At 41.7% G+C, this 23193-nt stretch overlaps 1 protein-coding gene across 14 annotated transcripts in view; it reads left to right on the forward strand.

The window, feature by feature from the left end:
- The window catches only part of KCNMA1 (potassium calcium-activated channel subfamily M alpha 1), a 546631-nt gene that overhangs the window by 340118 nt on the left and 183320 nt on the right, over positions 1-23193 (forward strand). For all 14 annotated transcript variants that reach the window (XM_083440310.1, XM_083440306.1, XM_083440312.1 and 11 more), the window contains exons 7-9: positions 325-400; positions 2633-2803; positions 4478-4569. In XM_083440310.1, coding sequence (XP_083296436.1) covers positions 325-400; positions 2633-2803; positions 4478-4569 — 339 coding nt within the window. The remainder of the gene's footprint in view (positions 1-324; positions 401-2632; positions 2804-4477; positions 4570-23193) is intronic.

Here is a 23193-nt window from a genome sequence, read left to right on the forward strand (position 1 = left end):
GTTTCCTATGGGAACCCGTGCTTCGCAAGACGAAAACTTCACAAGACGAAAAAACTCGCAGAACGAATTAATTTCGTCTTGCGAGGCACCACTATACTGCCCTCAGGGAGTCTCAGGGAGGTTCACAGAATAAAATCAAAATATAAAACCACAAAATACATAATCAAAATAAAAACAACACCCCCCAAAAAAAACACCACCACCACATTTTAAAAGGGGACTCAAGAGTGAAGAACACTGAAGTAAAGGTGCTCAGCTAAAACATAAACTCTGAAAACGTCTTGTTTGTTTCTGTCTCCCTCCCCCTTCCTTTCTTTAAACCAGTAATTCCATCAAGTTGGTGAATCTGTGCTCAATATTTATTAGCACGTGGCTGACAGCAGCTGGATTTATACATTTGGTAAGTATTTGGGGGGGTCTTTTTAAGGGAAAAAAAAAACTTACTTCGGGATGTTCACATTGCTATTGCCATTTATGTGACATATATATAGATTAAAGAATTTTAAGAGGTATCAAGAAGCCATTTCATACTTTCTGTGATGGCTCAGGCTGTAAAGGAGAACTGTGCCCCCCGCCAATGTGTTGTGAGCATGTGTGAATAATCCACAGCCATTTGAAGATTCCTAATACATACCTCCAAATATTTTCAGGAACCTCTTTCCTCTTGGTGAGAAAAGCTGCTTGGGAGGGGCAGAGGAAAGGATTAAACCTTCGCTCCCACCCTGCGGGTCCTCCCCTCTCTTGGAAGCCATTATTCATTTGCACAACATCAATCCATGGGGGGTGGGGTGGGAAGCCATCACAGAGCAACTAGTACTATGCTGTTTGGTCCTAGAGGTTGAAATAATTCTACAATCACAGGAGTCTTTTACTGAGATTGCCATTAACAAAACGTAACCACTAGATGGTAGTGTTTCCTTAATAACAGCAAGAAGGGAAAAAATGTCACCAAAGGCAATGCATGAAAAAAACACTGTGTTCTAACAAGCACTTTATATGTTACTAATATTTAAGGGAGAGGGAGAGAAAATATTTAAATGATACTTTAATTGTTATATAAACAATGCTTTAGTTTCTTCCTTAAGTCAGCATTCAGCAATTCTTTTTGAGGCCAAGGCACAAATCACTTGAGGCACATTACTTTAAGAAACATATTCCCTTGGTAAGGGCTAAATAAATCTCTTGAATCCTAACGCTCTGTTGAGTCATACATGGCTGAAACTCACATATATGGAAATCTTTTCCAGCTAACAAGTTGGTGGGAATTGATTCATACGGACCATTTCCGTTCACTGAAACGCATCCCCGAGTGACAGTCACTGAATCTTGGTTGCAGCAGTGGCCCAAATGTTTCAAATCCTTCCTTGCCTCTGCAGGCCCCCAAAATAACACCTGCTACTGCTGTGGGTGGTCAGAACTCTGGCAACGGCTCCCAGGACATGGGAGCTGCTGCCACCCTGTTCCTGCTCAGGAATTTGTGTGACTGCTCTGGTCAGTTGTGAGCAGCACAGTGGCCGATTATTATTGCACAGACAGACGGTGGACGCAGGTGTGCCAAAGTTTGCTATGGCTTGGGAAGCCCAGCAGCTCAGTGATAGAGCATTTGCCGTGTATGCGGAAGGTCTCAATTTCCATCCACAGCATCTCCAGGTACAGCTTGGAGGGGCCTCTGCCCGAAAAATTGGGGAGCTGCTGCCCATCAGTGTAAACAGCAATGAGCAGGATGGATTAATGGTCTGACTCAGGAATAAGGCAGCTTCTTATGGGGAAAAGTGTCTTATATTGCAGTAATAGCTTCCCCAGTTGTCTTGTGCATTAGTCATTGCATTTGCATCCTGTCCTCCTCCAGAGTTTTTGGGGGTAGGGCTTGAGCCTCTGTTTTATCCTTACAGGCATCCTGTGAGATCAATTCGCCTTAGAAATAGGGATTGGCTCAGAGATATTCAGTGATCGTTGTGGCTGAATAGGGATTTGTGCCTGGGTCTCCCCAGTGTAAATCCAAAACCCACAACTGCTACACTTCCCTGCCTATACACAGTGGTCCTGCTTTCTGAATGCCTGCTATGTGAAAATTCACTTATCCAAACTCAAGGAATTAGTACCCAAACCTCGCTATACACACACAATGGATTCAGATATCTGGACAGAGCATTATTTCTTCCTTGTTTGCCTTTTGCAGGTTGACTGAAGAACAGAGGGAGGGAGAGGAGAGGGGAGCAATCAGACAAATCAGAGGGTTGTTTTTTGCTTTGGGGGGCCAAAATTCCATAGTCGGAAACACATTAGAAATTTCCCCATAGGAATCAAGGGAATTTGTCAACTCCTTATGCAAACGCTTGCTTAACAGATGTTTTCCAGGGAACACATTGTGTTCAGATAGCAGGACCTGTGTATATGTAAAATCAGGGGAACGCTCTTATAGTGTTTTACTGTCTTTATTTCATTCAACATCCCAACAGCCCCCTGTAATGCTGTTATTAATTGCTAGCTAGAAATAAAAGAATTTGCCTTCAGTCCCCCAATGACTGCTTACCTTCATGCAACAAAACTTTGTAAAGGGCTGCTCTGTTCTTCAGCCTTGTGGGCGTCTGTACACCTGAATCATTCATCTGCTCTTATTCTTTCATTGTAGGTGGAGAACTCAGGGGATCCATGGGAAAACTTCCAAAATAACCAAGCGCTTACATATTGGGAATGTGTTTATTTACTAATGGTTACTATGTCCACTGTTGGTTATGGAGATGTTTATGCAAAAACAACCCTTGGTCGCCTTTTCATGGTCTTCTTCATCCTCGGGGGACTGGTAAAATTCTTGTTATTTTCTGCTGGATTTTTTCTCCTTAGTGTAGTAACTTTAATAAATCGATGAGTAACAACACATTTTTATTTTTAAATAATAATAATAATGTATGCACAATTATTGTTATGCAGAGCTGTTGACTTATAACTAAACTATGACTGTGGTGGTGTGCTTAAGATTATAATGCACGCAGGTACAAAAAGTGCCTTAGGAGTTCTCAGTATGAACTTTCCAGTTAGCGGTTACTGGCAGTGCATTAATTTGGTGATTATGATAGCAATAATGTTAACGTTAGCTGCGGTTTCAAGAACCCTCCCCACCCTCTGTGTTCCTTCCCAATATTCCAACAAACACTGTGGCTTAGGACCACCTTTAAAGAGCCGCTTGCCCGTTCCAGACAATGGCAAAACTGTGTTCTCTTTCATTTTGACACATGGCAACCATACAAGGAGTAACATGGTACTAACTCAGGCAGTCATTGCCAATTACCTAAGAGGAGTCAGTCAAGTATGTCTCTGCTGTGCTTGAGGAGCTGAGTAAGTACGCGCTGAACAACGAGAAGGAAAATATTTGCATAGATAGGTAGATGTACATATCTTGTATCTAATCAAATTGACTCTTTATTTTTCTGTCAATGCTAAAGACAATGCGGCAACTGTTGCAATTTTTTGTCTTAAATTGTCTTAAACAGCACCCTTAGCATTAAGCTTTTCATGCCTTAAGGTAAGTAACTTATCGACTTCAATCCACAATATATGTAATGTACATATATGCAGTCACTGAAGTATTTTTTTAAATCCTCTCGCATATTTTTGTATATCTTGTATACATCTCTTTCTTGGGGATGTTGCATCTGCTAAGTGCATTATAAATGCAGTATTTCATACGCATTTATTTCCAAAAGAGGTGCCGCATTTGTGTGCCAAAAAATGAGGCCAAGTTCACTGGCAGCAGCTCTTAGAAGTATCCAGCCACAAGCAAAATGTTTGTTGGACAAAACATGGCAGATTCCATTCCCCACCATCACCCCCCCTGCTTTTACATCTTTACATGTTCTTATCAACTTTTTTAAAAGACAAACTTTTAAAAATACGTTTTAGTTACATCTTGTTCATTCTCATGTGTGTGGAGGAAAGCCTCTGCTACCATCCTGTTTTCTTTGGTAACGGGGAGGAAACCCTCGTCTTTCTTTTATAAATTAGCACCATCAGCTTAGCAATAATACATATTTTGGTTCGTTTTGTCTTGGTGGAGGTTTTTGGTTTTTTTGGCGGTGTATAATGTTTGAATATCCCCGCTTGCCCCTTTTCAGAAAGTGTTAGCCATGCAGCTGCACTTTATCACTCAGATGCCACTCTGACCTCATTTTGCTCTTGGCTTCTTCTTTTTTTTGTTTTTTGTTTTGTGTGCCTTTCTCCCTCTTTTGACCATTTTCTTTAGTTGACCAGACATGCATTTCTTTTGAGACCCAACATTTATGTCAAAACTTATTTGTTTTAATTTTATGGGAAAAAACCCTTTTTAAAACCTTTTTGAAGGGGATAAAAACACCTTTTATAGATCTAAGTCTTTTGCATTTTCAGATCTTAAAGATGATATATCTTAAAATATTCATCATCCCCCTTTCTTTGGCCTCTCTTTTTAGTCTTTTCTTCTGTCTCCTATCTTCTTCCTTAGGCCATGTTTGCCAGCTACGTCCCTGAAATCATAGAGTTAATAGGAAACCGCAAGAAATATGGTGGTTCCTATAGTGCGGTTAGTGGAAGAAAGTAAGTATTCCAAGAGGCTCTGCTGCCTCTGGTGCAGTAGAACACTCTCTGCATGCCATTTTCTTTTTTTGTGCTTTTGTTTCACGCATGTAGGCAATGTTTGCGCGCTACGTGCCAGAAATTGCTGCTCTCATCCTTAACCGGAAGAAATACGGAGGGACTTTTAACTCAACCCGAGGCAGAAAGTAAGTCCAAAAAGAGACGAAGACCAGGTGTGCTTGTGTGACGTTTAAAGAACCTGCCATGGTGGTGACATCTGACTCACGGACACACCCTGATATGCACTCTCTGTCTGTCTCTCTCTCTCCCCCCCCCACGTGCCATTTTTGTGTGTGTGTCCTGTTGACATCAAATGTCGTTTCCTCCCTAAGTTGTCACACTGCATATTAAGAGACCTGGGCCATGCTAAGGTACAAGTCAAAGTGGTTTCCCCTGTTCTCTAAAGGAACTACTGGCAATGCTAGAACTCAGTTAACACAGTCTGGAAGATGACCCTGCTATTATTAATTTGAAGTCAGCGTATAGGACTAAGATGTTTGTTGCGTCAAATATCTCCATGTCAGTGAGGGGTTACTTCTGTGGCTGCTTTTTTCTGAACACTCACATCCAAGCTACTTTCATGGGGAACGTTGTAAGTGAACCAGCTCCCATGTCAATGTCACAAGAGACCATATGGATTCATTTCCATTCAAGGCATTTGACAAACTAGCTTACATTTTCTATCTCTCCCTGAAAATGTGTTTCATTGGTGATAGTGGGACATACCTAAATATTTTCAAGTGACTCAGACGTTGATGTTGAGATAACTCATGCCAAAAGTACTGTCAGATGCAGCCCTTCACTGATCTGATTTTCTGCTGATAATCTAATTTTAGTTGGGTTTTTAAAATGACCCTTATTAACAACAAGCAGAGTTTCTGAAGATTTGTCAACAGTTCAGCCAGGAAACCAGACCACAACTTGTGTCCGTCTCCAAAACAGAATCAGTGTTATCTATAAATAGAGAATAAATACACATATAACATCAGCACTAAAGTCCCTTTTTGGGTGGCAGAAACATTTAATGATGTAATGATGTGAGTTCCACTAATTTTCAGAAATTAATTGCACTAAATTCACATCTAAAAACTACATTAAGCATACTATTAACAAGAATTTGCCTCAGAAAATCTGAACAGGGCCTTACCCTTTCCCAGTTGCACCCTGTTGTATCTTCATTCAGTCTCCTTGTTTCCTTTCGTCTTCAGTCCAATATATGTTCTGCCATTCCATAGCAAAAGATGGAAAGAGCTCGTCTGCTAATCCAACATTCAACTCACTAGTCAACAAACTAAATTCCCATTTGCTGTAGCAGATAGACCATAGAAAAGTGAACTTTCAAGCTATTTCCTTTTAATGAACCTTGTTGCCACTACTCTCAACCCACAAACCACATTTTCCCATTTTGTGGTGTCTTTTTGAGGAGGGCGGACAGGAGGTGAGCTCTGTGTCGCTTTTTGATGTGATGTGAGCATGATGATATTGGATCCATCCCTCTTTGCCTCCACATCTGACAAACTCCAAAAGACCTATAATCTTATCCTAACACATTCCAAACTAGTAGTTCTTTGCATTGTCTATGGCATTCCAGGATTTTGGAATGTCCGTCTTTAGATGCAATTTATTTAAATAGTTAAATATGGTGAGATTTTTCTCTCTCCTTTCTCTGTTGAAGCTCATGTGATGAGCCCAATCCATTGAAAAAATGTTGAATCCTAATGCTGTGAAGGAACTTTTCACAAGTACAAACCCTGTTAAATTCAGACATTATTTGAGCCCTGAAGTACATGCTCACCAATTCTAAACATGAAATTTAGCTTTGGGATGGAAATGCCTCTGATAGAACTTAAAAACTGTAGGTAGAATCCTGCATAAGTCAGTTACAATAACTTCAGGCTGTTAATCAGAGACTGGGTTTTTGAATGCTCTACTGCATTAAAACAAAAGCCTCCGCATGTGTAAAATAACATTTTCTATTACTATATAGAATTGTAGAATTGTTGAGTTGGAACGACCCCAAGGGTCATCTAGTCCAACCTTCTGCAATGCAGAAATTTATTACATATTGGAAACATAGGAGAATATTAAGAAAGTTGACATTCCTGCAATCTGAAGTAGTACAGGCCAGAATTCTATCTCCTTATTCTGCACTATGAGAAGAAAAGCTATAAAGTCCAATGGAATGCCGTGAAAGGATTATTTCATTGGTTACTTCGAAGTCCAATTCATTTCAACAGGACCGAATTATTCTGAACTTCTCTTATAGTGTGTTTTTAGTGTGTGTCTCACCTCTCATTTTTACAGGACTCGTTGACCCAGTTTGCTCGTAATGCTAAGCCAAACTGTGTTTAGGGCAAATGAGCAAACATAGGTTCCCAGAGACGGCATCATGTCCTCTTTCTTCCCCCTATGGTCCTGCTGCTTCTGTGTTGCTGTAATGCAAGTTAGCCTTACATTCAAACCTAGAGCCATTGTCTTTTCTTGCTGCAGACAAGTCATGAAGTTGTAGCCATAGGTTACATAGTTTGTCTGGGGGAGGTAAAGCATGATTCCAGGTTCAGAAGTAATGCTAATCAAACCACGGCTTAGCTTAATGTGGTTTGGCTTAGTGTTACATGTGAAGAGGGCCAGTGTTAAAGGTTGAAGGTGTTTCATTTTTAATCTAGTTTCCTTCAGTGTTAAAGGTAAAGGGACCCTGACCATTAGGTCCAGTCGTGGACGACTCTGGGGTTGTGGCGCTCATCTCGCTTTATTGGTTGAGTGAGCCTGCGTACAGTTTCTGGGTCATGTAGCCAACATGACTAAGCTGCTTCTGGCAAACCAGAGCAGCGCACGGAAACGCCGTTTACCTTCCCGCTGGAGTGGTACCTATTTATCTACTTGCACTTTGACGTGCTTTCGAACTGCTAGGTTAGCAGGAGCAGGGAACGAGCAACAGGAGCTCACCCCATTGCGGGGAAATGCTGACTTTTCTTTACTCTTGAACAAGTTCAGGTCTTCATAATGCATCCAGTCAGAAATAAGCCCCTCTCAGTTTAGTAGGCCTTGTTCCCAGGGACGAATGAATAGGATCGCAGTTGAAGTTTAAACGTTGAACAAAGTACTTTGATGTAACAGGATTATAGTGATATCTCATCCATTTACATTTTGCCCTGATAAATAGAGAAGCTAGTCTGTAAGATAAGCTATTTTGTCACTGGTACCCAGCAGTGCTCTGTTGTCTCTAAACCTAGACCTGATCTTCAAATTCCCACTTCCTGCTGATTCTTAACAACTAGCTCATAGGCTTCACTGCTAGCTTGGGGGCTTGCTTAAGTCTGTTTTGCCTCTGGGGGGTTTTGCTTTCTTTTAAACATACTCTATGTTTGTCTCCGTTCATCTGTTTCTATTTGCTTGTATATTTTGTTGACTGAAGCTGAACTCTGTCATCAGTGCACAGACTGTTCAATTTAACTTTATGCATTGTTTCCTGGTTCAAAAAGCTAATTTCTAAATACTTTGGAGAAGCCCTTTGCTCACGTACATCTTTCATCAGAGCACATAAGCTTGGGAACGGCACAGTAAAAAACCATTAGCATCTTACGTTTGATATTGGTTTTGCAGTCAGTAGAACAAGATTGATGAAATGTTATGTTTGGCCAAAAATTTGAGTTTTCCTTTGGAATTCAACATTGAGAGAATGGGTTGTCAGAACCAATAAGTTTTCCATTGCATGGGATAGGAGGCATGTGGTAATAATTAGCAATATAAGTCTTTAGCTGAGCAGCTCAGCAAAGATTCTGGCAGCAAACGTAATGAGAAACTACAGTTCTGCAATTTCTAATGTCAAAAAGTTTCCAGATAAAATTGAATGCATTTGCAAAATCTGGAGCCGCTAAACTTTGTTGAAAGATGTTGCTCAGAGTCCTAAAATTATGTGTGCATTTCCTTCTCCCAGGAAGAAACATACATTAAGCTCCTTTGTTTATACATATTATTTAAGTATATATATATATATATATATATTTAAAATGCCATGCAGAGTTTAAAGCATAAAACAGTCTTATATGGAAGCAGGCTGCCGTTCTGAAGACAGCATAGTTTTGATCCATAATGCTTTAAGGCTGTAATACCATGCACACTTACTAGAGAATCTTCAGTGGGGTTTTACTTCTGAGTCAACAGGCATAGGTTCATTCTGCATGTTGGCATAAAAGCAGAGCTTTCCAAACTTTTTATGTTGGTGACAGACTTTTTAGATATGCATCATTTCATGACACAGTAATCCAGTTTTACTAATAAACCAGAGGTTAAACTAACCCCTTTCCAGCCTCAGAAGCAGCACAGGGAGCATTCACGCGACACACCTACACACTGCAGCCGACACACTAATATGTCACGACACACAGTTTGGAAAACTCTGGCATAAAGGCTTAGAGCAAGCCTTCACAACTCAATTGCCTACCAAGCCAAATGTAGTTTGTGGTTCGAGGACCCGACCCCCGAGAGGTGGAAATGAATACACAAGGACACAGAATATATGGTTTATGGGCAAGAAAAGGCCACAACTTTATTGGTTACGGCAGTGAAATGGTATTGGCTTAGGCATTGGATGACCACAGCAGCGGGGTTGATTCACCAGTAGGTGGAGCCTGTTGATGCCGATCCAACTATAGGCTCACCCATGATGCCACCGGGGGTCGTGCCATGGATTCCCGCCAAGCAGGCATCGGACAGAATACACGACCGCCAGATTCCTTTAACGGAATACCCAAAATTGAAGGCGTAGGCGATGGCCACACCTAGCCTCCCAATACACCACAACACATAAATCCAATGCCTAACCGCCACCCGAGCCCCAAAGGCTCGCCGCCAATACCGTCACGGCTGCAACCAATCCCTAATGCTACTGATGACACTGTCCAACCATAAATCATTCCCCTGATCCGTGAGGTGAACTCCGTCATCCCGGTATAGGGCCTTGTTGCCAATCCGGATGCGGTCATGAACGATAACCCGGCCATACAAGCAGCGCACCCAACGGGACACGGCCCGATTAAGGATTTTCCTGGTTCTTTCAATGGCCATACAGCTCTGCGCACCACGCCAAATAGGTCTTTTCAACAGGGAGGACCACAAGCCAAATGTAGTTCAGCAGTATTGTTTGACCTGCCTGGTGCTTGACAAGCACTCACTTTCTGCAGGCCATAAAATTAGAGACTCACTGAGCCTCTGGTGGACCATCCCGCATGGCTTGTGGATTGCATTCCGTCTGGTGGGACTCAAGTAATGCAGACCTATGTTAGAGACTATTTTTGTCCCTATCACCAACATGATCTACAATTTGTACTGAGTGTACTTAACAGAAAGCTGCTTTAGCTATGTGTTGTGAGTGAAGAAGTCTCTGATTCAAACTTTGCCTGAGCCATGAATTCACTTAGTGATCCTCAGTAAGCTGCTATCTTCCAGACTTAGTCCACTCTCACCTACAGGATAACAATTCTGTCCAACCATATCAGCGTTGTTGTAAGAGTTATGGAAGATCATATATTAAGTACTCTGGATGCACTAAAGATTCTTCATTAATAATCAGTCAACAAGAATAATAAAGGATAAACAGGAATCCTACTAAGTGCTTGAATGGCTAAAACCAGCATCAGGGCCCAACTTGCCCTTTAGAACTTGCTGTTTTCAAATATGGAGAGAGTAAGGTGATTGGTTCACTGGCCATTGATGTCACAATGTTCCACCTCTCTGTATCCAAGGAGTCTGTTTCTTACCTAGGGGATGGGCTGTTTGTACACCTCTCCCAGGTGAAAGGGTTCATTTCTGTACCTTTCCTGCCAATGTGGTGTAGCTGTTTAGAAGGAGGAGATGGTTGGGGCAGATTCACTGCTTGTGGACATTTAGGTTCATATATAAACTACTCCACACTTTTCAGACCTCCTTCTTGTTGGATATTGTGAAAGACTAGGTATCTTCTTGGAACAATTTGGGCAAAGTTGTGTTTGATTTGGTAGGGATTCTTTTGGTTGATTCTACTCCCTGTTTTATATCCTTATACCGTTATCTATTAGGCTTTTGTTGCCTGCTGTGCATGTTCATGATAGGGCACAATGCAATGGTTATTGATTATTTCTGGAGTTTATGGGTTGTCAGTATTTCTTATGAAGCGAGATATATATTAAGTCTTTGCAACTCCCTCTCAATAAATCTGAAATTTGTGACTTTTCCGTCAGTGTTTTCATTGGCTCCTGAAGTGAAGCAGGGCCCCAGTCATGTTTTTGGTTAATGCAGATTCTTTTAGCTTCCAAGGCAGATCATGTAGGAATAATGAATCCCACAGTGGTTTGGCTTGAAGCATAGGATACCAGCTTGAGTGAAGCCACTACAAGTGGAGATCGTGGTGATGGTGGAAAATATTTTGGTCATAGGCAAATGTTCAGTATGTGCTTTGCTTTTATAAGATTATAGGTTCTGCTTTTGATATCTCCTATTTAAATATGTGGTAACAAGTTCGGAAGAGTCATTGCATGAGTTCTTGGAAAGCAGCTACCACCAGTCAGAACAGATAATCCTGCCCCAGGTGAACAACAACAGGTCTATCTGACAGCCACTGAGGCATACCACAGTTTGTGTCCCAGATGCAGCCCAGTGGCTAAAATTGTAGCTCTTGCTTTTGCTATCTATCAGGAGAGGAGGATGCAAAGGGTATAATTGATTACCTCATTGACTGGCATATGTGGAGGATCCTGTTCAACTTGCTAAATCATAACTAGTGCAGCCCTGATGCAGGGAAAGGGGGAGAGGAAGAGGGAAGAGTTGAGTTTGGAGTTGGCAACCTAAGACTGAAAAAAATTCTTAGAAATCCACTATCATTCAGTCTAGTCTACTTTGCAGGTTTGTTAGGATAACATATAATTATCCCAAGTACTTGCTCTTGTAAGACATAATTAATGGAATAGTATCCTGATTCAAGGAAAAGCAGCACTTTATATCCTGTCAGCCCAATGTGGAAGTAGCCCCAATAGTTTTGAAACCAGCCATTTTCTTGAGGCGGAATGTAATTGCCTCTAGTAGCATTGCCAAATGGGCCTTTCTGGAATGTTTGTTTAGTTAAAGCAGGAGGTTGGAATTTCCACTGGAGAAATTATGGGACGGCATGTGTCAGAATTATACCAGACCACATTTAAGTAACAGTTTAATTAGAAGATGCACAAGTCTGCACACTAATCCAGGCACCCATACAGAGGCAACCACATAACCTGATAACGCAAATTCACCCTGACACATGTTCCCCATCTTTGAAGTGTAAATAAGAGTAGCCCACCTCAGAGAGTTGCTATGAGGATGAATGAGATTAGGGACATGCAGCACTTTTGCACGCTTAAGGGCTTCTCAAGAAAAACATTTCCAAGCACTACAGTCACTAGGGCTAAATGACAACCATGTTTCTCATTTCAGTTTTTCTTTGTACAGCCAGTCAATGGATTTCAGTAACATGGCTGTATCTTTTCCCTTTCTTAAACCATGCCAAAAATGTGGAATGCTCGGCAACGTTTTGCTCTCTCCTTCGGTCAATTTTTCTGTCAAAATGTGTCCCTTGCATGATAAATCTTGTAAAAGGAGCTTAAGGAAGAATCAAATAAGAGCACATGCATGCAGTCAGTCAAACATGAATCTGTGAGCCACACCATTGTAAATGATTTTTTGGGGGGGTACATCACCCCAAAATCCTGAGTGAGTTTATTATTGAGTGAGGTGTTGAGGCCTATTTAGACCTTTGCTTCAGAGGAAAACCCTTGGTCAAAGCACACTGGACAGTCTTTCCATAATAAGTGGCTGCTTTCAAGGACTAGCTTGAGGGCTGCCTCTCCCTTTTGGTGTTTTGTTGCTGCAAATGCTTTTAAAAGCACTAAGTAATATCAACATTTATCATGAGACCTCTTTAAGTTTCTGTCATATGTCTGAATGCCTTTTATTTTTAAGCTAGCTTTGGTTCTCTGCTGTGTAGCACTATGAAGACCTCTTGTTTCTCTCACGGTCCATTGTTGCTTCTCAGATATTTATTCCGATTCATCTATGAGCCATAACTTACCAAATCATCAGCCTATCAGGAAGAAGAAGAACAATCTGTGAGATTCCTTCAGGAAGGAAACGTAGGGACTTAATAGCAGCATTTCTCAGACATAAAAAAGGACTGAGGAGAGACAGTCCGTGTAAACGAACAGACAAAAAGATAATTTAAGTTGACAAGACACCTTGGATAGATTAGACGTAGTATGTTGATTCTGAGCTATAACATGGTTTTATTTTTCTTCTACTTAGCAATTTGCCTCTAGATTTCCCATAGCTGAGGGGAAGAACTCTGTCTGAAAAGGAATAATATCATTTCCTATTAAACTGACTTGGAAGAACAGGCAAATGAAATACATTTTTATTGGAAGAACATATGACCTAGACTACTGTCCTGTCTTGTGATCTTTTTAAATTTTCTAATAATTCCTCTGATTTTCCTAGGCTTCAAATGACGTTCCACTAAGCAATACTGTATATTGTAGTGGTGAAGACCTTGAGCTATGTGCTGTAGGTTCCCATGCCCCAGCATAGCTATGATATTCACATTTTATCTTAAAAATGCATATTTTTACATGCATTTCAGTGGTGTTGTTTTTTGAGCTGAGATTCATATTACAAAATTCAGAGAAGTGCAAAAACTGAGGAATAGTTGTGCTTCGGTCCACATATTCGGTCAGGAAGTGCCATTCAGGCCGCTTTACTTAAAAATGCAGACAAACAGAAACCTCACCTGTCTGTAATATCAGTTGCTTTTTTGGTAAAAGTTCACTCAAAGCACCGTACACAACATTAAAACATTGCAAAACAAAAACAATGTGATCAAACTAGAATAGCAACAAATCAAATACTTAAACATCAGCAACATGGGCAAAATTAAATAAATAATGTAGTCACAGTGGATGTGAAGGTCTTTTATATATAAACATGCTTTCACCTGTTGGTAGAATGTATACACAAAGAAGCAGAGTGCTGCAGAGTACTGGGGCCACCACATGGAGAGTCTTGTTTTCCTTGCTGTGCTTGATTTACTTCACTAAAATGAGGGACACAGAGCAAGCCCATACAATATTGATTTCAAAGGCCTGAGAGAAACATATCTCAGTGGAAAAGTTCCACTGAAATTAACCTTTTCAAAACCATGTGCATTCATCCACATGTTGCTTAACGGAATGAAGAGCCATGCTAATTTAATGTGAATACTGTTACTTTTTAAATTATAGAAAGCTAAATTTGGATCCCTACTTATTCATGATGCTCAGTGAGTTGTCTTCTCTTAGTCTCCATAGTTGTGAGATAAAATGAAATAGCTCTATGGGTGTTATCCAGTTGTGGCAACCCACTTGTGCAACTACCACTGTGCTAGTTCTTAGTGTAACACTAATGTTCTTGGTGCTGCACAGCAACTGAATCCAACGAGTGCTTTGCATTTGTGAAAGATGTTGTACAACTCCTAGCACAATAGTTTTTATTAAGCTTTTGCACTATGACTTTCACAACCCATGTGAACGCTCACATTTATTGCATTAGCATTATGGTGGACATTTATTTCCTTCACCTCAAAGAGGACAGAAATATGATACATAAATATATGGCACTTGAACAAACTGTATTTTACTTTGTCAGTATATTGTGATTCTTGACAATGCAGAAGAATAAATTCAGCAACTTTCAACAGCCACTTGGACCTTCTCCTGGTGATTTAACTGCTTACTGCAGTCTCTTTTCCTCTGAAATTCTCAAGAGAAAAGTTAGAAAACACGGGAAGGCTCTGTTTTCAACCACTCCAAGGCTTCATCTGAAGTGTTTCAGCAATAAATGCCCTTTGCATAGTTATTTCCCAGTTGCTTTACTTAACTCTGGATAAAACACTGATTAAAATAATAGTGTGCTCTCAATCCCCCACCCTCCTTCCCTGTACCCCTCTCTCTAGCTACTAAATATACATCTACTGTCAAGCCTATAGACAACTTTCTCAAAATACCATACTGTGAACTTCCACTCTGATTTCTTATTATGATTCTACATCCTGCAACTGAGAATTCCATTTATAGGCTCTCTTCTCCCCTCCTCTTCTCTCAGAAATTGAGGGCGAATATAATGGACCTAGCGTATTGACGCCCTCTCCCCCCTTAGATTAAACACCTCTTAAGAGGTGAAGTTAACACCAGTCGTTTCTCATACTGTTAAGGTTTACACCCCACCCACCCCAATCATCTTGCAGCAGGAGCCATGTGCAACTGCTGTCCCAGCATCTGTTGAGTTAATGGGGTTCAGTAAACCAAGAGTGCCATTTCAAATTTTGATATATGTGGCTTGTCAGGACAAAAAAACCCAGCCTTTAAAAAACCAAAACATTTGTCATTACTCCAACTGATTAAAATGGACCCATACCAAATCATGAATTAATGGTAATAGATAAAAGGTAGCTCTTCAGATGTTGTTGAACCACAGCTCCCATCAACCCTGAACACGGGCCATGCTGGCTGCGGCTGATGGGGGTTGGAGTCCAGCGGTATCTGAAGGGCACCACATTGACAACTTCTTGATTAATGTACCAGTTAAAATGGTAACCCTAGAAAAGGGTAGTCATCAGTGGTGGAAAGCTTAGTTATAACTTCAAATCATATTGCAAGCTATTCAAAGATTATAAGGCCATTTAAATAGGAAAAAAAACACACTGTAAAATGAGGAGCAGGAGCAAAAACATTGATTGCTTAATAATAGCAGGGTGTCTCTTGTGTGTCCTAACTGTTGCTTCTGGAAGCTCAAGAACTGCTGGGATTTCAAAGGATTAGAGCAGTAGACAGAAGTCTGGTTGATGCTGAAACTGCTGGTGCTGGAAGTGTGGTTTAATCCTGCGGTGTCCTATGAATCTGCTGGCTAGCATGCTGTCCTAACTGCATGTTCACAGCTGTTAACATTTTCTTTTTGGGTTTTGGTCTCAGTTCTTAATGACTAAAGATCTAGACACTGCTTGTCCACTTCATCACAGTATGTCATGCAAAAGAAAGACAGCTCACAGTTGAGACAGTGTTTGTATGTCTCAGAGCAAATGAAAGAGTATTTATCCTGGACTGAGTTTGAATTATACTGTTAAGTTTTATTGCTATAGCCTTGGTCACGAAGGGATTCCAGAAAAATAACTAGTTTGGGAAGTAGTCTGGGCTACATAGGACCTTGAGACTGAAAGCTGGGGAAGCCAATGGAGTAGTGGGAAATTATTTTGGGGGCGTGCCTACTACCCCTTACTACACCTTAGAGTCATCCCTGCTTGGTTAGTGCAAAAGTAGAGCTGCTACTATAATTTTGGCTAAAGTGAAATTTGAGGTGAATTGTGGGGTTTCCAAATACATCCCTAAAGTTTTGTCTAAAAAACAATGTTACTCTGGCAAAACATCTGGGGTTTTTTTTTTTGGGGGGGGGTGCAAACAAAGACATAACCCTTGCAGTTAGATCAGTGACATTTCTCAGCAGTCTTGATTTAATTGTACGGTAGCAAATGTGATGGTACTTCCTGCTTCAATAAGGCCACTTTTTAAGTGCCAGTAAATGGCTCTCACATTTCTCAAGATGATGAAATATCCTCACTGAGCAACCTTCCTTCTGTCCCAGGACTCTGCAGGTAATAGTCAGGATACTTGGTGATTCTCCTGCCTCTTGGTGCTAGAACTTGCTACAGGGTCAAGGTCAGTAGAGACCAGTGAATCAGCCCAGGTGGGGCCCTGTTGGCTGCCCTGGCTTCCCAAAACTTTGGACCAGTGGCATTTATTGAGACAGGAAGGGTGAGGCACAGGGAGTTTGGCACTGCACATTGAGTTGCAGTGGAGCCAATCCTGCCACACAGTGCTGAGCTCCCCACACGTCCCGTCTCCCCTCTCCCTCTCTGTAAGGGCCAGTGTCCTGCTATTTTGGGAAGGTGGGAGAGCAGCCTCACAGGCTGCTAGAGGTCAAGGGGCAGGCCTAGAGCTCAAACCTGAGAGCAAACTCAAATGTGGAATATGCACACCAGCTCAGGTTCAAACTTAGGGTTTGAAATTAGAACCAAGAAATAGATTAGGACACAAAAGGAGAAGGGCTCTTGGAGAGACAAGGCTGAAAAAAGGAAAGCTTTCTCAGAGCTAATGTAGCTCTCTCAAGTGGGCTGCTTCTACACATGGCTGGTGATATGGTAGGTGTGGTCAGAAGTCCTGCAGATCTTAGGTAGGGTAAATACTTCATTCTTCTTCTAAATATCATTGTGCAGCAGGCCTTCACAAATGGTGACTGAATTGAAAACAGCCCACCAGCCTTACCAGGGGCTGTTTTGTTATCAGCGATAGGCTGCAAAACAAGGTTGAGACTAAGCTCCCTGGTGGGCCACTGTTGCCCTTTTTGAGCGTGAGATACCAATGCAGTCATCTAGCTCCATGTATTTGTGGGCAAGGCAGGCTTAAATTAATCCCTGTGTTTAAAAATCAAGTGTTACAACCTTTGTCCTCTTCCCTCACTGCTCCTTTAGAAATCCTAGGCAGGAAAACCGCTTGTGTTTTCGTTTTTTTAACAAGATCTTCAAAGCAGTTATCTTCTGTGGTTTCATAGAAAGTCATACTTTCTATGACTTCTTACATAGGATTTGGGTTCTATTAGTCCTGTTGAAGCAATAGTCTGATCTAACTTCGGTTCAAAAATAGAGAACTGTTGAAAGAATGCTGTTTCTAAGAACTTTCTTGAACCAGGTCTGACCCCCCCTCCCCTCCCCACCTTAGCCACCATGTAATAGAATCTAGGTCGAAGATGGTTAATCTGCCCAAACTCAATCATACACAGCTTTTATTTATGTGAAAGAGTGTTCCATTATAGGTTTAATGGGGAAAGCAGTTATTAAGAATATTGTTCCACACACTTAAAAAAAAAAAGTAATAATGATCTACGTGTGGATTTGGCCTTACGTCAGCTATGCTATACCTTGAGTTTTCTTCAAGCTTGCCAGCTCCTGGAGTGCAGACAGAAAGAGCAGGGGAGAACCAGAGAGTGGGAGCAGAGATGTTGGACAGCCAGTAGACAAATGCACAATTAGAAAGTTAAGAAGGAAGATGCGGGGGGTGGGGTGGGGGTGGAGAGACTCAGACACATGTATTTGATATAAATATTATAGTTATACAGAGACATCTAGATCAATATATGTCATATTTCATTTACTTACTTGACAAAATGAATGCAATGTGGTCAGTGGATGTTGAACAGAATCTTCAATTTACTGCCTGTGATTTAAAATGATGGGATGGCAAGGGTGACTTTTTAAGAGGCTCTTTATATTTGTTCCAAGAGAATGGATGTAATTTTCCTTGAAAATAAACAGCCAGGGGAGCTTTGCATTTTGCATTGTTTGCCTGTGAGTGCACAGAAAGGGAATATCCCACCTCAAGGATTATGCTGAGGTTCCCATTGTTTTAATTTCGAGAGTAGATTACGTGGGCCCAACTGGTCTTTACTGTACTTTCCTTAGGGTACCTTTGGGCTTGTCACACATCTTGTTGGGGAGGGAACTGATTTGCTAATTGTGGTTGGCAAAGCTACATATGTAGGGAAAAGAAACAAAAACAATGTCCTATTTTGTTCATATGGATTCATGCTCACTTATTCTAAAATTATACTTTCCAAACTGTTCACTGGGTTACACAAGTCTGCAGTGAAAGAAGTGTAGGCAGCATGCAATGGAAAATAAATTAATTTAAAAGTGCAAGGCCCCTGTGTGCCCTCAATATCTACCCACAGAGGAGGCAGCCCACTGTATCTCCACATGATGCATTGATCAGGGCTTGCAGCCACTACAAGAATTATTGCTCTTGGAATTGCCTCCTAGAGATTGTGGGGGGGCGGGGTATACACAAGCAAAAGATGAGAGTGGGCTCCTCTGAGGACTGGTGAGTCTTACTTGTGCATATTCTAAAAATAAACATTTGATATAATGAGTGAAATGTACCTCTATTTTTAACTCGGGGGGTGGGGGGGTGGGAGTGTATTGTCTATTTGAAGTTTGGAAAACCTGGGTGTGCTAAATCATAGTGGTGCATTTGTTGTATTAACAGTTTTAGTTTACTTTGGAGGATGGGAATTGGAATTAGTGGCATTTGACTTTGTAGACCATGTGTGCAAGCCTGATATAAAATCAGCACCCACATCACCAAACAGCTATAAACTAAACAACTAAACTAAAAACTAAACTAAACAACTAAACTAAACTAAACTAAACTAAACTAAACTAAACTAAACAACTCTGCTGGTCTGGACTAGAAGTAACTTTGGATATTCTAGTATTGGCTGAACTCCTGTTGAGAGAGGCGGAACATGTGGTCCTCCAGATGTTATTGGACTCCAAATCCTATCATCCCCAGTCAGCATGGCGAATGGCTAGGGATGATGGGAGTTGTAGTTCACTAACATCTAGAGAGCCACCCATATACCTGATCTAGCTAAACTGCAACTTTCCCACAGCATCTCAGTATTGAACTAGTGGGGTGCTGATGAGCTAGTTTCCATTATCTGGGCCTGAGTTTTAGCAGTATGGTATTACGGGAAAACCCCAGACTTTGCAGCTTTGCCTTACTTAAGTGCTAATACCAACGGGAGAGGGGGAAGCCCAGCAGTAATAGCAGTCAATTCCAGAGGAATTTGGAGTAAGTTTTAAAAAGAAAAACAATAATTAACTAAAGGTCTAGAACTAATAAAGTGTTCTGAGTTAGCTCCCCCCCCCCCGCTCCACATATAACAACATTACCTCAAACCAATAACTAAGAATTATAATAAATTCCAAGAAGACAGTTTATATTTAATTATTCCATGCTAAAGAGATGCAGTGTTAAGGCCCAGCATGGAGCAGTAATTTTGGCTCCAGAATTGCATGTTGATCATCATTGAATATATTTATTTATTTGCTTGTTCTTCTCAAGCAACTCCTAGTGACCAGCTAGGTTTTCAACCTGTTTGAGTCCATGGCTCCCTTGACCAACTACATTCTTTCTGTAGCACCCCTGTGGGACTCAGGAGCCCTTTTAAATTGCAACTATCAGGGCAGCGGTGGTGGTGGCAACAGCTGCAGTGAGAGGGATAGTGGAGTCTCTCCCTCTCTTCTTTGGCTCCGTGCCGGATTTAGGGCAGTGCAGTACCTTGCACAGGGCACCAAGCCAAGGGGGTGCAAACTATAGTAGTGTTACTAGTAAAAGGTAAAGGTACCCCTGCCCGTACGGGCCAGTCTTGACAGACTCTAGGGTTGTGTGCCCACCTCACTCTATAGGCCAGGAGCCAGCACTGTCCGAAGACACTTCCGGGTCACGTGGCCAGCGTGACAAGCTGCATCTGGCAAGCCAGCGCAGCACACGGAACGCCGTTTACCTTCCTGCTAGTAAGCGGTCCCTATTTATCTACTTGCACCCAGTGGTGCTTTTGAACTGCTAGGTTGGCAGGCGCTGGGACCGAACGACGGGAGCGCACCCCGCCACGGGGATTCGAACCGCCGACCATGCGATTGGCAAGTCCTAAGCGCTGAGGTTTTACTGCGTCCCTAGTGTTACTAGTAATAGTATACAAATGGGTGAACTGTACCTAAATGAATTATTGTGAAAATAAGAAATATTTAGAGGAGATGCACCAAATTTTGTCCTCACTCAGGGTGCCATATTACCAAAGTCCGCTCCTGTTTGGTTGACATTCTCTGTAGGCCCTGGGGACCCTTGGGAAATAAAGTTTTCTCAAGGGCTGCTAGCATTGCAGTAAGCCAGGAATTCTTCTCTGACTTGGGTTTTAATCTGAACTGAGAAGAATTCAGGGGTATCCTGATGCTCAGTTATTCTTTGAGGTGAAGGTCTGAGCCCCTGAAACTCGTTTATGGGCCTTGTCATAATGAGCTTTGTCAGCATCTCTAATTTCATTAAGTTGGCCTCTAGAAACATTTTGTTTTAACGAAGCTGAAGTAAGAACACTTAAGACATGAATTTTGGCATGGAACTGGGGAATCTGTAACTCTTCAGATCAGATGATTGGAACAATATGGGTTCTCCAGGGTTTCTGAAATCGTGTCCCTAATAACATTCTTTAAGCATGCAGACAATCTGGTTTTGATCTTATCTGTAGAATAAATTTCACTTATTCTAGCAAGAGAAAAGTGATTCTTTTCGATTCAAGATGACAGTCTAGAACCAGCTGATTTCTTCTTACCATTCCACTGAGCAGCTAATAATAATAATAATAATAATAATAATAATAATAATAATGTTTTTATTTATACCCCGCCCTCCCCAGCCAAGGCCGGGCTCAGAGCGGCTTACAAGCAATAATAAAAACAAGATGAATGATTACAACTTAAAAACAAAAATAAAACACAACATTAAAATAATGGAACATTAAAATATTAAAATGTAGCCTCATCGCAGAAGGAGAAGGAAAAGAAAAAAGAAAGAGAGGGAGGGAGGGAATCAAATTGGCTCCAAGCCAAAGGCCAGGCGGAACAACTCTGTCTTACAGGCCCTGTGGAAAGAAATCAGATCCTGCAGGGCCCTGGTCTCATGAGGCAGAGTGTTCCACCAGGCCGGAGCCAGAGTTGAAAAGGCCCTGGCTCTGGTTGAAGCCAATCTAACTTCCTTAGGGCCTGGGACCACTAGGGTGTTGTTATTTATGGACCTTGAGGCTCTCCGTGGAAAAGTTTGAAAAAGCTAAAGTTTGAAGTGAAGCTATTGCACACTACAAGAGCAATCTTAGCTTGGAGATCTGATGGCTGGATAGAGTTTTATGGGTTGGAAGCACCTTTCTGTTGGGGTGGGGCAGAATGATCACAGAGGAGATGGGAAGCTGCATAGGTGTAGATATGCACAGGTATAAGCAGTATGGGGTATTTCTAAGGCAGTTTGTATTTTATTCCCTTGGGAGGCCCCAGGAGCATCCCCATCAACTACTTCAGGCTGGTGCTAGTCATTCCAGTTCATTTCAGTGGGGGGGGGGGATGTTAGATAGATGACAGACAGACAGAGAGAGGAGACTCCATGTTCCACCTCCTGCTTTATCCAACATGAGCTGGTAAGCTTTTGGAAGTGGTGGGTTGTCTTCAGGAATCCCTGGCCAATATTTCGCTTTTGAGGCAAGCTGCTCAAAAGCTACTGGATTGGTGTACATCAGCCGCTGGCATTCCTAGATGAATCTAATCATCTGGATGAATTGGGTCGGAAATAAGTGCAGTGCTTGAGAAGGTCGTAGGAAATTCAACAAGTAGGGCTTAACAAGGTTATTATGGCGATTAAGTCATGGGTTGTTCAAAGGAAACCAGTTTTGGACTGAAGCATATGACACAGGCAGATGGCAGTGGATTGTAGGAGAGGTAAAACAAGCCAAGGATAGAATGGTAACAGAGGTCATTCACCACAGACTATAGGTTGTGTTGCTTACAGACAAGGAAAATATAGAAGGCATGTATTGGAGACAGGAGGACAGCTGGAGAATGGAGGCAGTCAGGCAAGCAAGTTTTTCCTTAATGGCTACATTGACCTGCTGTGCACATCTTTGAATCGTGCCAAGTGGCATGTGGAGATCAATAGATGCTTGCTGTTAAAATGTTGTATTCTCTTCCATCATTTCCTTTTGGCAATTGAGCAGCACATGGCAAAGAGTAGTCTTCATGGTGGTGACATGGCCACATGGAGAGATTATTGTAGATTTGGTTGCATAAATCAGAAACTGTGCTGTAAGAAGGAGCTTTTTAAAAAGTAAGCCAAAACTCTGTGAGAGAGGGAGGGAGGGAGGGAGGAAGACTGGTTATAGCCAATAGGCCAGGTTTTCAGTTTCATGTTCCTTTAGGTATGGATTTGGTTTTATGATGCAACAGCTGAAGAAGATTGCTGTCAGAAAATGGGCAATCGTATGGGAATAAGAGAAGGGTGGGGCTGCTGGACGATGTCAACAGCATGTAGGGATTTTTAGTGTCATCCCTGTGCCTGCCTTTCTTATTCAGAATGTGAATGATAAGCCTTCATTTACAACTAATTTTTAACTGGGGTCATATTTTGAACCGAGCAAGGGCTGAAAGGCTTAACAGCTTTGGTTCTGCCCACTTAACTCTTTCATAAGCCAGGAACTACTCATGGTGAACAGCAACAGAGCCTTGGGCAGAGCACTGCTCACCTTGAAACACTAGCAAATTCATATACCACCCTTCATCCATAGATGATGGGGTGATTCACAACATAAAAATACAAACTGAGAACACAAAATATTTAATAAAATGAGAACAAAAACAAACCGATAAAACAAGAACAAAAATCAAGTCCCCCTGTGTTGGTGGAGGAAGAAGACACCCCCACCAGAGAGTAAGGAATTTTCCCCTGCAGGAAAATAGAGGTGGCCTCGGAAATAAATAGGACACCCTCCTCCCCAAGTGACATGCACTGCTCCACAAAGGAGGTGCTAGCTCAGGGTTCCTCAAACTTCACCCTCCAGATGTTTTGAGACTACAATTCCCATCATCCCTGACCACTGGTCCTGCTAGCTAGGGATCATGGGAGT

Source organism: Podarcis tiliguerta, assembly GCF_965153285.1.
Source record: "Podarcis tiliguerta genome assembly, chromosome: 5".
Lineage (NCBI taxonomy): Eukaryota > Metazoa > Chordata > Lepidosauria > Squamata > Lacertidae > Podarcis > Podarcis tiliguerta.